At 44.6% G+C, this 17,914-nt stretch overlaps 1 protein-coding gene across 13 annotated transcripts in view; it reads right to left on the reverse strand.

Annotated features, from left to right (window-relative positions):
• Positions 1-11,493: 11,493 nt before the first annotated feature.
• Positions 11,494-17,914, reverse strand: part of IBTK (inhibitor of Bruton tyrosine kinase) — a 61,667-nt gene continuing 55,246 nt past the window's right edge. For all 13 annotated transcript variants that reach the window (XM_068937642.1, XM_068937641.1, XM_068937647.1 and 10 more), the window contains 2 exons: positions 17,717-17,849; positions 11,494-12,874 (listed from right to left, as the gene is read on the reverse strand). In XM_068937642.1, the coding sequence (XP_068793743.1) occupies positions 12,749-12,874; positions 17,717-17,849 (259 nt within the window). In that variant the 3' untranslated portion in view covers positions 11,494-12,748. The remainder of the gene's footprint in view (positions 12,875-17,716; positions 17,850-17,914) is intronic.

The following is a 17,914-nucleotide window of genomic DNA, read 5'->3' on the forward strand; positions in this document are numbered from 1 at the left end:
TTGAGTTTCACAAAACTTAAGCATTAACATCCCTCTTAGTGAACTGGCCAACAAGACTAAAAGGAATTTAACTCCAGTAACTGAAATTAATCATCATTACACCGTTGGGAGCAGAATCTAAAAGATATGTTATTAAAAAGGTTAGAAATATTTAGACAAGAGTAAGAGTCTAGAAGCCAGTTCTTGAGTCCCATGGGTGTCAGCTTACTGGTTGAGAGTCTAAAGCAGCATTAACATCCAGCCCTGAGCTTAGTGATGCCACTTTTTATGAGTTAATTAAGGAAATATTATATACCTATTCATAACAGCTTCCTCATTCTAGAATGGGCATTGATTAATTAGCTGTCAAAAAATAAAAGATAATCAGGTTTTATTCTATGATAAGCCTTTCAACAGCAATGCGTCCTCACTCTCCTTCACCACCCACTACATCCCTCCTAGCTGCTGTGAGTTATTAGTAATGTTTGCCAAAGGAAAACATATAACAGTTCCTCCTGTCTCTTCCCAAGTGCCAGAACTGACAACAAGGAATTAGGTAAGTGACATCGTCAATGGTTTATACTTGTTCCAGTTTTCCTCACTGAACACGAGTAAACTAATAACAATGCAAGGGACAACTGAGTTCTACTCCTACTTAAGCCAACCAAATTTTTTCTTTGACTGAAGTGGGAAGAGACTCTTGATACACCAGTACATAATCCCTAACCTGAGGGTCTCTCCTTCTTCCTCCCTCCCTCTTCATCTGTCTCTCTCTCATTTCCCAACTGTAAAAAAACTGGACAAGTTATAGAGTATGTACCTCATGGAAAACTGGGCAAGTTATGGTCCGTACATCATGGTTTGATGAACAACAGTGATCTATCAAACCATGGTAAGCGGTCCATAGTTGTTTATGGGACCATGTTACACAGCAGAATTTGTGCATAGCCACGTGGCTACAGCAGAAGTTGGGAGTAGATCATGATTCACTGGTGCAAAAGACTGGTGAAGTAATAGCCTAAATGAGCTAGATTTTACAGCCTAAATGAGCTAGATTTTACAGAGAACTATAGAGGAACTGGGTGCCATTTGGTTCTTCAGTGGCATCCGGTTAGACTAACAACTAAACATCTTACAAAGAACTAGATGCAAGTATAAATGTGATACTGCCAGCATTAATCTCCAGTGCACTAAGTTGCTCCTTTCAAAGGCACCTACCTCCCCCAACTGACTACATGGGAAAATTAAGTTCCTATATTTCACTTGCCTAAAAATAGCAAATGCAAAAGTTCTCTTTTTAGAACTCAAGATGGGGGAAGGGGAGTGGTATAGTGGCTGGAGAGTCAGTAAAACACCACTCAAGTCAGGAGGCCTCCAGCGGGTGCATACAGCCAGGGGAGACAGCATGGAACATGGCTATGGAGGCTCCTCTTGCACCTCTCCTGGGAAGCTTGCACGCTTGACCGGCTCTCTGAAATGCCTGTATACCAATGCACGCAGCATGGGGAATAAACAGGAAGAATTAGAGATCTCTGTGCGGTCGCAGGGCCATGATCTCATTGCAGTTACAGAGACAAGGTGGGATTACTCACATGACTGGAATGCTGTCATGGATGGCTATGTGCTTTTTAGGAAAGACAGGCCAGGAAGGCGAGGTGGTGGAGTCGCCCTTCACGTGAGGGAGCAACTAGAACGTGTGGAGCTCTGCCTCGGGGTGGATGAAGAGCAAGTGGAGAGCCTATGGGTAAGGATTAAAGGGCAGGCTAACATGGGTGACACTGTGGTGGGAGTCTACTACAGGCCACCTGACCAGGAGGAAGTCATCGATGAGGCCTTCTACCGACAGCTGGAAGTAGCCTCACGGTCACAGGCCCTGGTTCTCATGGGAGACTTCAACCACCCTGACATCTGCTGGGAAGACAGCACAGCTAGGCACAAACAGTCGAACAGGTTCCTGCAGAGCATTGAGGATAATTTTTTGACTGCCAGTGAGGAGAGGTGCACTGCTAGACGTTGTACTAATGAACAAAGAAGGTCTAGTTGGAGATGTGAAGGTTGGGGGCAGCCTTGGCTGGACTTCAGGAGAGCTAACTTCAACCTCTCCATGGACCTACTTGGAGGAATCCCATGGGGTAGGGCCCTAGAAGGAAGAGGGGTCCAAGAAAGCTGGTCAATATTCAAGCGTCACTTCCTCCAGGCTCAAGAGCGGTGCATCCCTCTGAGGAAGAAGTCCAGCAAAGCGGGCAGGAGACCTGCCGGGATGAGCAAGGAACTCCTGGCAAAACTCCAACAGAAGAAGGAAGTACACGGAATGTGCCAAAGGGGACAGGCCACTTGGGAGGAATACAGGGACGTTGTCAGAGTGTGCAGGGATGCGACAAGGAAGGCTACGGCCCAGTTGGAATTAAATCTGGCAAGGGATGTCAAGGACAACAAGAAGGCCTTCTTCAAATACATCAATAGCAAAAGGAAGACTAGGGAAAACGTGGGCCCGCTGCTGAATGGGGCGGGTGCCCTGGTGACGAAGGATACAGAGAAGGCAGAGTTATTGAATGCCTTCTTTGCTTCAGTCTTTGCTGCTAAGGCCAGCCCTCAGGAATTCCAGACCCTGGGGACAAGAGAGGAAGTCTGGAGAAAGGAAGACTCTCCCTTGGTGGAGGAGGATCAGGTTAGAGATCTTTTGTCCAAACTTGACATCCATAAATCCATGGGCCCCGATGGGATGCACCCCACGAATGCTGAGGGAGCTGGCGGATGTTATCGCTAGGCCACTCTCCATCATCTTGGAAAGGTCCTGGAGATCAGGAGAGGTGCCTGAGGACGGGAAGAAAGCCACTGTCACCCCAGTCTTCCAAAAGGGCAAGAAGGAGCCAGGAAATTACAGACCTGTCAATGTATTCATCGATGACCTGGAGGAAGGCACAGAGCGCACTCCCAGCAAGTTTGCTGATGATACTGAAGTGGGGGGAGTGGCTGACACACCAGAAGACTGTGCTGCCCTTCAGAGGGACCTGGACAGGCTGGAGAGCTGGGCCGAGGGGAACCTCATGAAGTTCAACAAAGGCAAGTGCAAGGTCCTGCACCTAGGCAGGAATAATCCCACGCACCAGTCCAGGCTGGGGGTTGACCTGCTGGAAAGTAGCTCTGCCGAGAAGGACCTGGGAGTGCTGGTGGACAACAAGTTAAGCATGAGGCAGCAGTGTGCCCTTGTGGCCAAGAAGGCCAATGGGATCCTGGGGTGCATGAGGCAGAGTGTGGCCAGCAGGTGGAGGGAGGTGATCCTGCCCCTCCGCTCAGCCCTGGGGAGGCCTCACCTGGAGTACTGGGTCCAGGTCTGGGCTCCCCAGTACAAGAGAGACATGGCACTGCTGGAGAGAGTCCAGCGGAGGGCTACCAAGATGATTAGAGGGCTGGAGCACCTCTCCTAGGAAGAAAGGCTGAGAGAGCTGGGCCTGTTCAGCCTGCAGAAGAGAAGACTGAGAGGGGATCTCATCAACGTGTACAAGTATCTGAAGGGGGAGTGTCGAGAGGACGAGGCCAGCCTCTTCTCCGTGGTGCCCAGCAACAGGACAAGAGGCAACGGGCAGAAACTGAACCACAGGCAGTTCCATCTGAACCTGAGGAAAAACTTCTTCACTGTGAGGGTGACAGAGCACTAGAACAGGTTGCCCAGAGAGCTAGTGGAGTGTCCTTCCCTGGAGATATTCAAAACCCGTCTAGATGTGATCCTGGGAAATCTGCTCTAGAGGGCCCTGCTTGAGCAGGGAGGTTGGAAGGGACCTCTGGAGATCATCTAGGCCAACCTCAACCATTCTGTGATTCTGTAACTCCTCATCTTCAGTACATCCATCTTACTATCAAGAAGTCCTTCCCAAAGTAGATTTACTTTAATAGCCCATCAATTAGCTTCCTTTCCTATTTAGCATTCCACACATTTTGTGCTAACGAAGCTTTAAAAGCTTTCTGGGGTATTTTTGTAATACTGTGCCTGTGTAAAGGCTTCTGAGAACCTGATCAAGACCTCAGTGGAAGCACAGAATCACAATAATAGCAATACATATTTTATAAGGTTGTGTAATTCATGGCATGGTAATCTGCTTTAAGCTATTGTTTAAGTAGAATTCTAACAGTATGTCACCTATGTTAGTATTCCCTAGCCAGAGCTACAGCTGGGAACTACAAATAAATACAGGTTTGAAGGGAGGCAGTGAATCAAAGGAAGGGAAAAGACCTCCTTTCCCACTGCCGAAGCAGCTGAAAGAAGCAAGCAAATCCACCAGCAGTGAGCGACCTCTGATAGCTTTCCCCCAGCTAATACGTTATTTGAAACAGAAACACTGAGATGGGTAGGTCACGAGGCCTCAGACAAATACAATCACTAAACACACACCTGATCTGTTATTGATCTGTCATTAGTGGCCCATCCAAACCATGGGAAAGGGAAAGGCAAGATGGTACAACCCGGCAGTGGAGAGAGAAGGAGACGCTCTCATCAGTGAATGAAAAGGAACTGGATAGACTAATGGTATTACTTATACTCTACTCATCTGTTCTACCTGTGTATTTCCCAAATTTATGACATATCCGTTCAAAGATTCCAACATCCAAATGCAGTTTCTGAGCAGTCAGACTGGAAAGCTTCCCTGCTAAAAGCTCAGAGACAGCCCAAAGACATGGCCATGCAGTTTTCCTGCTGTGGGCTAACCAGCTTGCCAAGAGGGACCCCAAGACCACAGATGTGGCCATTGTGACTGCAGCACCAGGTTTAGAGAGAGTAGTCCAACTCTGACTCCAGTAAACAAGAGAAGACACAAGCAGGAAGTCTCTATTCCTGCTTAGATGCAAGCAGTAATGCAGCCTAAGATGACAAATCAAAAGCATCTTTACAAAGGCCACAGCAGTGTTCAACACACTTGGAATCTGAAGACAAGTGAGTGATGCCCTAGAAAATTTTCCCCAGTAACACTCCAGTAGGATGGATGAAGGACGAATAGCTGGTTTCACGTACCACAAATAAGGAAAGCATTTTGATATTGCCTGTGGTGGCCCTAAGGATGCCCATTACACTTTAATGGCAGACCTAATTGCAGATCAGTGTTTAGCAGGGAGGATTGCAATTGGAAAATTCATAGTGGGGGGGGCAGTGTGTGTGCATGCATACGCATGTGCACCTCTATACATGTGTCGTGTGCGCACATACTCATGCATGAAAATAATTTAACAAAAGTACAGGAACATGGCATCATACAAAGGAACATGGAAATTTATTGATTATCAAGATAACACTAACAAAAGGAAAATATTTGATTATATTTTGGAAAACAGGAAAACAAAGTCCATTACCTTAGAAGGCCCTTTTAACTTTCACTTAGAATCCCCTTTTCGTGTTGCCATGTGCACATCCTAGCAAACTGAGGCACAGATGGCGAAATCCCCACTGAGGGCTATTGCACCAGCACACAAACATATCAGCATTCTGTAAGGTGTTTAAGGATTAGTGAAAAAAATGCATCTAGGGAAGCTTGTTACGTGGTGTAAAAGACCACAACTTGTAAGAAGTTTGCACTGGGTTTGTAAGTTACCTTTATGACACAATAGAGGTAAAACTTCTGTTACATTATGCCACCACTACACCTCATTTGAGAGAGAATAGAACAGAAACAGAAAAGTATTAGCAAGGTTTATAAATAGTGGTGGCAATGGACTACACTAAAACCAAAGTAAGAGTTACCCCTTTGTACTACCAATACGTTTCTCTGTTGATTTCTTTGCCCCAGTTCAGTGAGACTCAGAGAGCACCTCCTGTTTTTAAGAATGAGAACATCACAGCTTTCAAGAGAAGACTACTGAACTATTCAAATGGGCAAAGCTAATTTGAATCATCTAGCATTACAGTAACTGCGTCAAGGCTATCAGCCCTACAGTGACAAAGAGAAAGGCACATTGGAGACCCAGTACATACTTACAGTGCCATTGATCCCAGTAGACTTTCTCTATATAAGTCTGGGGTTTTTTGTTTGTTTAGTTGGTTGGTTGGTTGGTTGGTCGGTCTTCTCACTTTTTCAACCTCATCTCCTTAAAGTTTAACACCTAAATTGACATGACAGCAGGAGACTTTCTATGCTTTAAGTTATGTGACAAATAAAAACATGACCCAGGAGAAGTTAAATTTATCTTCAGAACTATATGAACTTGGACATTACTTAAATTAAAATGGTTATTTCAGGGTTTGAACAATATCAAAAAATGCATAGCTCAGGTATGCAGGGAAGACTTTCATACTAGAATATTAGGAATCTTTGGGTGTTTACACCAAGTCCACTCTCAATAAAAACATCACACACTCATTTCACTGTTGTCACTTAATGTGAAACCTTTACAATTTTGGCAGCAATTGGTGGATTTTTAACATATCCTGTAACACTGGACAGAACAAGTCTGCATGCAGAGGGTTACATAAATCTTTACATTTCCCTTTCCATTAAAATTTTATCAGTACTATGGCTTTAGTTCTTGCTGCTCCCTATGGAGCTGCACAGGAGCAGGGAGAAAGGGACTAAGTAAATCCTAGTGTTATTGTTTCTAGGAAAGAAGAGACTGGAAGTTGTAAGATGAGAATGAATATAAGACAGAGAAAAAAAGGCAGCTTGCAACTCAGTGAGTTTTCAGAATTGCAGCCAAATCCTCCCATGTGAAGCCATCAGGCCGAAAAGTGCTCTGGGCATGCAGTTTCCAGCACCATCTGCCTGCACCGCTGCCCAAGCCTGGTGGGATGCTCTAAAAATCCACACAGAGCTAATGCCATCACTCACTTGGAAAAGTAACCCAATGCTATTTCTCCCCATCCCCCAGCAGTCAAGCTAAACTCATGCTTTTTTGTTCATTTGTATAGTTTTGCTGTTTCCCTGTCTCCTGGATACCACCCCTCCCAGCTTAATTTTGGGGGTTCATTTTGGTTTTACCACTTCAAACAACAGGAATTACATGTCAGACCTTTTCTAGATTTTCTAGAGGACAATTAACTTTTTCTGTGCAGTCACCAAGACACTGCAAAGGATGCACTCAAATCGCTTCTCTTTGCAGCTCACCTTTAGGCGTCTCAGTCAGCCTATCGCTTCCCCAAGCAGGTGGCACACGCTACTCAGTTCATCTCTTGCCTTAAATTGGTGTACCTTCCTCACAAAAACAGTGTGGCTTAATTGTTAATATTTGCAAAGTGGAGAGAGAGAATTCAAATGCAAAGTATCACCAATTTATGTATACATAAAAAGTCTGTTCTTTTAGCGCCTGCACTATCAAATAAAGATTGCTCAGCGCATACAGATGGAGATAAGAGAGATCATGGTAACTTCATTTGCTGAAGTGATGCAATGTAATTCAACTCTACAACTGCAAACAAATCATATGAAGAGTTAAGGTTGTGCACACAGGCGTGCCCACACTCTCCTTCCGCCCTGATGCCATCAGCCGTTTGTGCAGTACTGTTACAATGAAACAATCAGAAAACGCTGTTGTGTTCATAGCCTTACAGCTCAATTGCAACTTGACAGTGCGCACAAGTGTGGACATAAGGATCTTAAAATACACAGACTAGGAAAAGGATTAGGCCTCTGTATATTTTTCCCTTGCCATGCAAAAAAGATTGCATCAAATAAAATGCAGGCTAAAAAAAAAAGTCTGTATTTGTGCTTAACACAAGACATCTTTGTGCTTATTGCAGTCTCTTCGTTACTTAATTTTTTTCATTTATCTAATGTACCAGCTATTGTTCCAGACACTGTGTCACCAGATGGCAAGTCCACAGTTCTCATAACAAAGTGCTGCGATCAATGACATTTAACAGAAGTGGTAGCGTCCCCTTTAGAACCAACCTCTAGCACTAGAAAGAAAATAGCCCTAGAAGGACAGCTGTAATGCAAGACAGCAACAGCTGACAAATCATTACAACTGGAGAGAACCGAGCAGGAGCAAATAGCCTGTACTCCCATCACAGTTCTCCCAATCTCCGAGTGCACTGCGATCCAGACAGACGCACAAAGCAGATGTAGCTGCTGTGCTGGAGGCAAAGGGCACCTGGCGTTTCATCAGGTTTTCTTCCACAGAGCAGCGTAACAAAGAACATACTTATCCTTATTGCTGTCAGGCTTTCCTGGCTAAAAAACAGATATGACATTCCTGCAGACTTACTGGATAGTGAAATGACTAGATAAAGAAGGAAAGACTCAGCTTCTATCTTAGTGTTACTTCAATCTAAGCAGACATGGACTGATAAACAGTTTACCACCACTGGGAATTAATTAAAAAGTATTTGCTGAGAATCCAGTCTCAAGTGTTACATTCCTCATCTCTTCCTAGAATAAACTTTCAAGGAATAGGAAGGATAAAAGGAAAAAAAAAAAAGGGCAAGAAATCACTAAATATTGACAACCATAAAATAAGCTTCTGCTGTTCCATGTAAAAGATGATTTTTTTTTTTTTTTATTAAAAGAAATTCTGGATTGAGAGGTCGCTGACCCTTGGCTTGTCCCCAGTTGTACGTACATCATTATTTCAGAGCAGATGCTGTGGATCTGTTTAAGTCTGTTCTTACATAAACTTACTTTTTTTGGTTGGCTTATTTTTTTTGTTCCCTATGTAATATCCCCTATGAAAATGAAATAAGAAAAAATATAGAAAAACTTTCAACAACTTTATTCTGTTACCTGAAAAGTTTCTGCAAGATTTGGAAGAATGGACCAGTAACATTTTAAAAGCTATGTATTTTAAAGTAATACTATAGACCAATAAAGAGCTCATTTAAATTCAACCAAGGACAACAGTGCAATCATCCGTTCCGAACTATTACTTAAGTTACACCACATGACCTTCCTGGATTGAATTTACCCTCAAATTCCCTAACTGCAGTTGAACAAGAACACTATTTTCCCACTTCAAATTCCTGCTGTATTAGAATCCTGGTTATACAGAGGCATCTCATTTTGACTGGAAATTTTGTTCTGTATCCAAAAAGCTTCCTCATAAAAGAGCCACCCTTAGACGATGCATTTGCATAAAGCTTACAGTTTTGACAAACTGATGGCTCTCCTGTGAAAATATTAACTAAAAAGTTCTCAGCTGTCTTCATCAACATTCAAGATTAAGATATCTAAATTCAGGTACCTACACGTGTGAAGTGTCTAGGGCCTAAGTGGAGTCAGCAGAGATGCGGGCAAAGCAGGCAACAGAGCCTAGAGAGACTTCACCAAGCAGCCATCAGGAGTCTGCTCCAGGACCTTTGGGCTCTGTTGATGGCATTGACCATTCTGGCTACAGCAGGGGCGTAGTCACCCAGCGCCTATGCAGAGACCTAATTTCAGGTGTCAGTCTACTTGAATTCTATATACAATGCATTGAAATAGAAAAGTAGTAGTGTTTTCCTTATTCAAATTACAAGAAATGTACTTTAAGTGACACCTTGACAAATATAGGTATATTCTTCAATGCTGAGCCACATGGAGCAGAACTTCAACTTGTCAAAATTAAATTATTAGTTCCTGCTAATCTTTACCTGAAGCCCCTGCAAAAAGTTCACTCAATTTCTTTTCTCATTTAAGTAATGCAAGAAAAAACAACCTGATAATTTGAAACATGTTCTCAACACAACAAAATCATTATCATGAGGAGTTGTCTGGCTACACAATGACAGATTGGGATAAAGAAATAGCACGTATGCACTAAAAAGCACTGAAAGGAGCCTTTGCTGTAAGAATGAAGATAACTCACCTGAGTAGCTTCATTTTCATCTCCAGGAGTTTTGTTTCTTCACACCCTAACTCCCTTCCTCCAGACAAGGCCTTTGACGCTTACTATGCTGTGACACTAGTGTGACATTAGCCCTTGCAGATATCTGGAAGCAGTTATGTGCACATTTCTTTACATCATTAAAATCAGCAGACACCAATCTACCACTGATCTAAGCAAGTCTCAACTCATTGCACAGGACAAAGTGCTATTAAACACGCATAAAAAGAATTTTTTAAGTTTTAAAAATCTTAAACTACCTCTAAACATTTTTCTGGAGGACATTAGCTAAAATATCACTCATACCACCATGGACATTCTGGAGCGAGGTCAGCAAAGGGCTACAAAGATGATTAAGAGCTTGGAGCATCTGACAGACAAGGAGAGACAAAGAACTGGAAATGAGAAGGCTCAGGGGAATCTTATCAGTGTTATAAATAACTGGTGGGGGGGGGCATATAAAGAAGACATGGCAGACTCTTCTCAGTGGTATACAGTGAACGGACAAAAGGCAACTGGTACAACTGAAATACAAGAAACACCACCACCACCCCCCGTAGTGAGAGAGACTAAGCACTGCAACAGGTTGCCCAGAGAGGTTGTGGAGTCTCCGTTCTTTGAGATATTCAAAAGCCATCTGGACACGGTCCTGGGAAACGTAATCTAGTGACCCTGCTTGAGCTGAAGGGTTGGACTAGACAATCTCCAGAGGTACCTTCCTACCTCAGTGATGCTGTGATTCTATGAGGTCTATACAAAAAATATAGACTGATCTCACATTTGTGCTGCAAAGTAACACTGTTTTAGATCAAAGTAAAGCATGCAATTGAACAAATTTTATATTTAAGAATTCTACCACTTCTATAGCAAGATATTAATAATATCTGTTGATGCAACTATCCTTTTCTAGGTTTTATTTAGATTTTCATGTATGCAATAAGCTGTCTCCAGAGCATATCAAGTGAGTCAGATTTTTGTTTCTATTCCCATTATAATTTGAAATTTTTGAAGATGCTTCAAAAGTTCTAAACTCCGCTAGCATTCAAGTTTTAAAGCAACTAAAAATGCAGCCTCTAACTTTACACTGCTTTACGAAATATTTTAGACCTAAATTTAAGCTGTTGCAACATAATAGTTTGAAATGTTTTGTTTCTGAAAGGTGGTACACTTATAATTCCTCTTTTTTTAAATGTGTATATTAAATATAACCACTGACAATGCACAAACTGCTGCAATATACCCAGAGCTGAAAAGCAGTCAAGCTCCTCCACAGTGTGGAAGCATGAGTTCTCATACAATAACAGGTGAATGACATTTTAAACAGCATACTAAAAGCAATTTTGAAATTTTTTTTTTAAATGCACACTAGCAACATTAAATTAATTTTATATTTGAGAACAGACTAGGATAATATCATGAAAAAGCCCACTGCTTTTAAAGTTATTTCTCACTGTACGCAAGCTTAACTTCCATTCAAAAGGATACTTTCAGAAGGCTCTAAGGCCCTACACTGGAACACGTAAAGCACTTAATGCAAATATTTTCATCACTATATTGAATGAAACACCAGTAGAATTTAAAATAGAATTAAAACCTACATAAGTAACCCTCCTTTGTATGTGTAGCTTCACAATGCCTACAGTTCATGTTTTATACATAGAAGAAATACTTTTAGATTACTCTAGTTACCTAAAGTGTTGATTATACATAAACAGCACATAAAAGTATACTAACTTTGTGTAAATCAAGATTTTATGGTTTATTGCATTTGTTTACAATCGGGGGGTGGGAGGTTGGTGTAGCTCAACCTGAAACCATTAGACATAGTTACACAGCTTTTTCCAAAATTCAGATCTTTTATCGCACAGTGATCAATTCCATACATTCATCTTCTGTAGCTCTCTCAATTCCAGTTTTTCAGTTTGTAAGTACTGACACTATTGAAAAAGTTCAAGTTCAAACACACCTACATGAACAGACAAACTAGACAGAAAACTGTAGATAGGGTTACTCCTTTTTTGTTTTTTTATACAAATTTGTTGAAAGAAACCAGGCACAAAGAACTTCGGAACACACAATACTTAAAGCCACCTATGATAATCACTGCAGGTCAGGTGTTTGCAAATTCCACAATTAAGCATTCATCCCTATAGCTTTAACAATGTACATACAGATTTTATATTTCCTCAGCACTTCAAGTAAATTGTACCTTAAACACAGTGCTTCTAAAACTGTACCATATTTATCAGAATAAGCCTATAGACAAGCTAACTAAGTGCCATCATATCCTATTCAACTGTGTGTTTTACTTCACAACAGAGCTGGCTGTTCTAAGGCCAGTCTCACAACAGTGAAAAAACATGCACAACTGAACTGAGAGCAGGCAACAGCAGGGCACTTAGGTACAGCATAGAGGTTCACTGTGCAGCATGACAGTCAAAAGTACTGATCACAGCAGAGAACCAGTACTTACACACATGAGTTAAGGAAAACTGCATTACTAGACCGTACTTTTACATGAAGTGTAAGCGCAAACTTTTGGGGATAGTCCCAACTTGCCGGTAAGTTCTGAAGAACATAACACTCAAAACTTTAAAGATGCATAATTCTGTACATTCAATTTCACATTAAATCACAAAATAAGCACTTGCTTTTCAACCACCTGTGAATTTAACAAAAAAAAAGAAAATCCTTATTTTAAACTTAAGATAAGCAAATGCATTTCCAATCTACAACTTCATGTAACATTACTAATAATAGGGCTTGTTAAAGAAAATTTCTCAAAACATACATACAATATATACTGCAGGTAATGGGCACAGTGGACAAATTATTTCCATTCTCTCTACCAAATGCCTATAGATTATGTGCATTTTTTTAATGCTGATGTTAAATTTACAAGATTCCTCCTCTTCCAGTCCAGTTCTGCCTGTATCAAGAAATAAACCACCAGAAGTGCACATATAATATAGACTGTGAACAGTGAAAATTAGTGCTTGTTCCACATAGGTGTTGCTATAGGCCCCTGCGAAGCCCTTTCAACAGTCACAAATTCATCAGGGTTGTCAAAAGCTTCATAGTGGATTAGTAAGTCTTGAATAGCACACTCTTCAATCTGGAAAGAAGAGGTTAAAAAAAAAAAAGCCAAAAAACAAAAAAAAAACCATGTATTTCAGTGCCAGATCCACACTTACCACTTACATCAATACTTACACCGATAACACAATTATGAACAGGCTTTAGTAGCCATGAATGTATGCCTGCTACAGACTGCCTGATCAGGAAGAAGTAGATGAGGCCTTCTTCACACCACTGTAAGCAGCCTCACATTCGCAGGCCCTGATCCTCATGGGGAACTTAAACCATCCCAGAATCCAGCAGAAGCACAATGCAGTAGGGCACAAGCAATTCAAGAGGTTTCTGGAATGCATTGATGATAGCTTACTAACACAGGTAATCAAGGAGCTGACAAGAGGAGATGCTCTGCTGCACCTGATACTCACAAACAAGGAAAAACTGGTTAGGAATGTGAAGGTCGGGGGCAGCCTTGGCTGCCCATGAGATGATGGAGTTCAGGATCCCATGAGAAGAGAAGAAAACAAAAAGCAGAATCACAACTCTGGTCTTCAACAGAACAGCCTATGGCTTGTTTGGGGATAGACTTAGAAGAATCTGAGGGGATATGGCCATGGAGAGAAGAGAGGTCTCCAGGAGAACACAGCAAACAGAGGCAGCAGACAGAGGCAGCAGTTTGTGCAGCAGTGTCTGGGCTCTGCCTGGGCCTTTTGTGGGCCTTGTTGGAAGTTGCGGAGGCTTTCTGGGGACCCCCGAGGAACTAGACAGTGCTCACTGCTAGCAGGGAAAGACAGCTAGGCAAGGACTGCTGCAGGGGGCCTTCACTTAACTTCTCCTGGGAAGTTCTAGCTAGGTGTGGCTGCTGCTAACAAGCTCTCTGGGCTGCCCTGGTCAGAGGGAGTTGGGGGCTTTTGATTCAGGCGGCTCCTGAATCAAAGGGTCAAGGGTCAAGCACCCTTGTGAGTCACTGCTAGGCAGAGGCCTATATAAGAGCCAGGCCTACAGCACAGCAGAGGCAGTGAACAGATGCAGCAGTTTATGCAGCACTTTGCACAGAGGAGCACCAGAAGGCACCTTCATTTTCCACAGTGGTGCGTCCTTCTCCAAACATGGTCATGACATGCCACAGAGCATATTCCCCAGTGGCTGTTCAAGCTGCTGCATGAGCTGTGTCTGAGGCTTCAACCCAGACAGACCCTCTGACAGCAGATGCAGCTCTACAGGTGTCAGGCTGCAAGGAGTGCCTAGGGCCTCTCTGTGAGGCCTGGGCTGATAGACAGCTCTCCTGTGCGAGGTGTACTGTGGTTGATCAGATGTATCACCAGATAAAGGAGCTGCGGGAGGAAGTTAGTAGGCTGCGTAGCATCCGAGAAGAGGAGCAGGAGATTGACAGGGTATTCTCGGAGACTGTGCAGCTCCAGGAGTCCTCAACCCCGCACTGCAGTGCAGTTGCCGGAGGGTTCTGTACCATGTGTAATGGTGCATCATAACACTGTTGAAAAGGCTGGAAGCTGGTGACCTCTCGTAGAAGGAGAAAGGCTCTTGCTCCTAAAGATTTACCTTTGAAGAACAAGTTTAGCACCCTCCAAGCTGAGGAGCTGGGCATGGCTCCAAGGGAGGCAACTGGCCTGGCAGACCCTGTGCCATGCAGGAACACCCAGAAGAAGCAGCGAGTGATTGTTGTGGGTGACTCCCTGCTGCAGGGGACAGAGGCACCTATCTGCCGACCTGACCTCTTGTCCAGAGAGGTTTGCTGTCTGCCAGGGGCTCGAATAAGAGATGTCGTGGAAAGACTGCCAAGGCTTGTCCATGCATCAGACTACTACGCTCTGCTGCTCTTCCATGTGGGCACTAACGACATGAAAGGCAAATTGGAAACCATCAAACGGGACTTCAGAGCTCTGGGAATGGTGGTCAAGGGTCTGGGAGCCCAGGTCGTTTTCTCCTCAATCCTGCCTGTGAGGGGAAAGGGTGGGAGGAGGAGTAGACGAGTTTTCCAAATTAACAACTGGCAGCAGGGCTTTGGTTTCTATGACCATGGGACCCTGTTTGAAGATCGACAGCTGATGGGGAGTGATGGGATCCACCTTACCAAGTGGGGCACGCGCATCTTTGCCAAGAGATTGGCCAGCCTGGTAAGGAGGGCTTTAAACTAGGCAAGAAGGGGAAAAGGGAGTGGTATAGTGACACCATACTTGGTAAAACACCACTCAAGTCAGGAGGCCTCCAGCGGGTGCATACAGCCAGGGGAGACAGCATGGAACATGGCTATGGAGGCTCCTCTTGCACCTCTCCTGGGAAGCTTGCATGCTTGACCGGCTCTCTGAAATGCCTGTATACCAATGCACGCAGCATGGGGAATAAACAGGAAGAATTAGAGATCTCTGTGCGGTCGCAGGGCCATGATCTCATTGCAGTTACAGAGACAAGGTGGGATTACTCACATGACTGGAATGCTGTCATGGATGGCTATGTGCTTTTTAGGAAAGACAGGCCAGGAAGGCGAGGTGGTGGAGTCGCCCTTCACGTGAGGGAGCAACTAGAACGTGTGGAGCTCTGCCTCGGGGTGGATGAAGAGCAAGTGGAGAGCCTATGGGTAAGGATTAAAGGGCAGGCTAACATGGGTGACACTGTGGTGGGAGTCTACTACAGGCCACCTGACCAGGAGGAAGTCATCGATGAGGCCTTCTACCGACAGCTGGAAGTAGCCTCACGATCACAGGCCCTGGTTCTCATGGGAGACTTCAACCACCCTGACATCTGCTGGGAAGACAGCACAGCTAGGCACAAACAGTCGAACAGGTTCCTGCAGAGCATTGAGGATAATTTTTTGACTGCCAGTGAGGAGAGGTGCACTGCTAGACGTTGTACTAATGAACAAAGAAGGTCTAGTTGGAGATGTGAAGGTTGGGGGCAGCCTTGGCTGGACTTCAGGAGAGCTAACTTCAACCTCTCCATGGACCTACTTGGAGGAATCCCATGGGGTAGGGCCCTAGAAGGAAGAGGGGTCCAAGAAAGCTGGTCAATATTCAAGCGTCACTTCCTCCAGGCTCAAGAGCGGTGCATCCCTCTGAGGAAGAAGTCCAGCAAAGCGGGCAGGAGACCTGCCGGGATGAGCAAGGAACTCCTGGCAAAACTCCAACAGAAGAAGGAAGTACACAGAATGTGCCAAAGGGGACAGGCCACTTGGGAGGAACATAGGGACGTTGTCAGAGTGTGCAGGGATGCGACAAGGAAGGCTAAGGCCCAGTTGGAATTAAATCTGGCAAGGGATGTCAAGGACAACAAGAAGGCCTTCTTCAAATACATCAATAGCAAAAGGAAGACTAGGGAAAACGTGGGCCCGCTGCTGAATGGGGCGGGTGCCCTGGTGACGAAGGATACAGAGAAGGCAGAGTTATTGAATGCCTTCTTTGCTTCAGTCTTCACTGCTAAGGCCAGCCCTCAGGAATTCCAGACCCTGGGGACAAGAGAGGAAGTCTGGAGAAAGGAAGACTCTCCCTTGGTGGAGGAGGATCAGGTTAGAGATCTTTTGTCCAAACTTGACATCCATAAATCCATGGGCCCCGATGGGATGCACCCCACGAATGCTGAGGGAGCTGGCGGATGTTATCGCTAGGCCACTCTCCATCATCTTGGAAAGGTCCTGGAGATCAGGAGAGGTGCCTGAGGACGGGAAGAAAGCCACTGTCACCCCAGTCTTCCAAAAGGGCAAGAAGGAGGAGCCAGGAAATTACAGACCTGTCAATGTATTCATCGATGACCTGGAGGAAGGCACAGAGCGCACTCCCAGCAAGTTTGCTGATGATACTGAAGTGGGGGGAGTGGCTGACACACCAGAAGACTGTGCTGCCCTTCAGAGGGACCTGGACAGGCTGGAGAGCTGGGCCGAGGGGAACCTCATGAAGTTCAACAAAGGCAAGTGCAAGGTCCTGCACCTAGGCAGGAATAATCCCACGCACCAGTCCAGGCTGGGGGTTGACCTGCTGGAAAGTAGCTCTGCCGAGAAGGACCTGGGAGTGCTGGTGGACAACAAGTTAAGCATGAGGCAGCAGTGTGCCCTTGTGGCCAAGAAGGCCAATGGGATCCTGGGGTGCATGAGGCAGAGTGTTGCCAGCAGGTGGAGGGAGGTGGTCCTGCCCCTCCACTCAGCCCTGGGGAGGCCTCACCTGGAGTACTGGGTCCAGTTCTGGACTCCCCAGTACAAGAGAGACATGGCACTCCTGGAGAGAGTCCAGCGGAGGGCTACCAAGATGATTAGAGGGCTGGAGCACCTCTCCTAGGAAGAAAGGCTGAGAGAGCTGGGCCTGTTCAGCCTGCAGAAGAGAAGACTGAGAGGGGATCTCATCAACGTGTACAAGTATCTGAAGGGGGAGTGTCGAGAGGACGAGGCCAGCCTCTTCTCCGTGGTGCCCAGCAACAGGACAAGAGGCAACGGGCAGAAACTGAACCACAGGCAGTTCCATCTGAACCTGAGGAAAAACTTCTTCACTGTGAGGGTGACAGAGCACTAGAACAGGTTGCCCAGAGAGCTAGTGGAGTTTCCTTCCCTGGAGATATTCAAAACCCGTCTGGATGTGATCCTGGGAAATCTGCTCCAGAGGGCCCTGCTTGAGCAGGGAGGTTGGCCTAGATGATCTCCAGAGGTCCCTTCCCTTCCAACCTCAACCATTCTGTGATTCTCTGATTAATCATGGACTCAGTAATCAATCTGATTTCAATATAGACCCTTACTTTACCAAAGAGCAACGTGAAGTTATTGTTAAATTATATTTAATACCATTATGTAAATGATACATAAGTGATCCTAAAAACTGATCTCTGAAACAGCCAGCGGATATTCCTCGCACTGCTTTCCAGCAGTAGTAGCTTAGCCCTTTACCTGGATCAAAGCTAAAGGTTTTTCTCTGCTCCTAATAAGAGCTGCTTCTTGCTGGAGTTCTTCCTCTACAATAGCTGAAAACATGACAGGTGCTATTCCAGGAGAGCTGGTTGGGGATGTTGCTAACCAAGGACTGCAAAAAAGTAAATGGCAACATGAGGTAATGTCAAGAACAAGTTAGGCGCGAGACACAAAACA

This window comes from Struthio camelus, chromosome 3, assembly GCF_040807025.1.
Source record: "Struthio camelus isolate bStrCam1 chromosome 3, bStrCam1.hap1, whole genome shotgun sequence".
Taxonomy (NCBI): domain Eukaryota; kingdom Metazoa; phylum Chordata; class Aves; order Struthioniformes; family Struthionidae; genus Struthio; species Struthio camelus.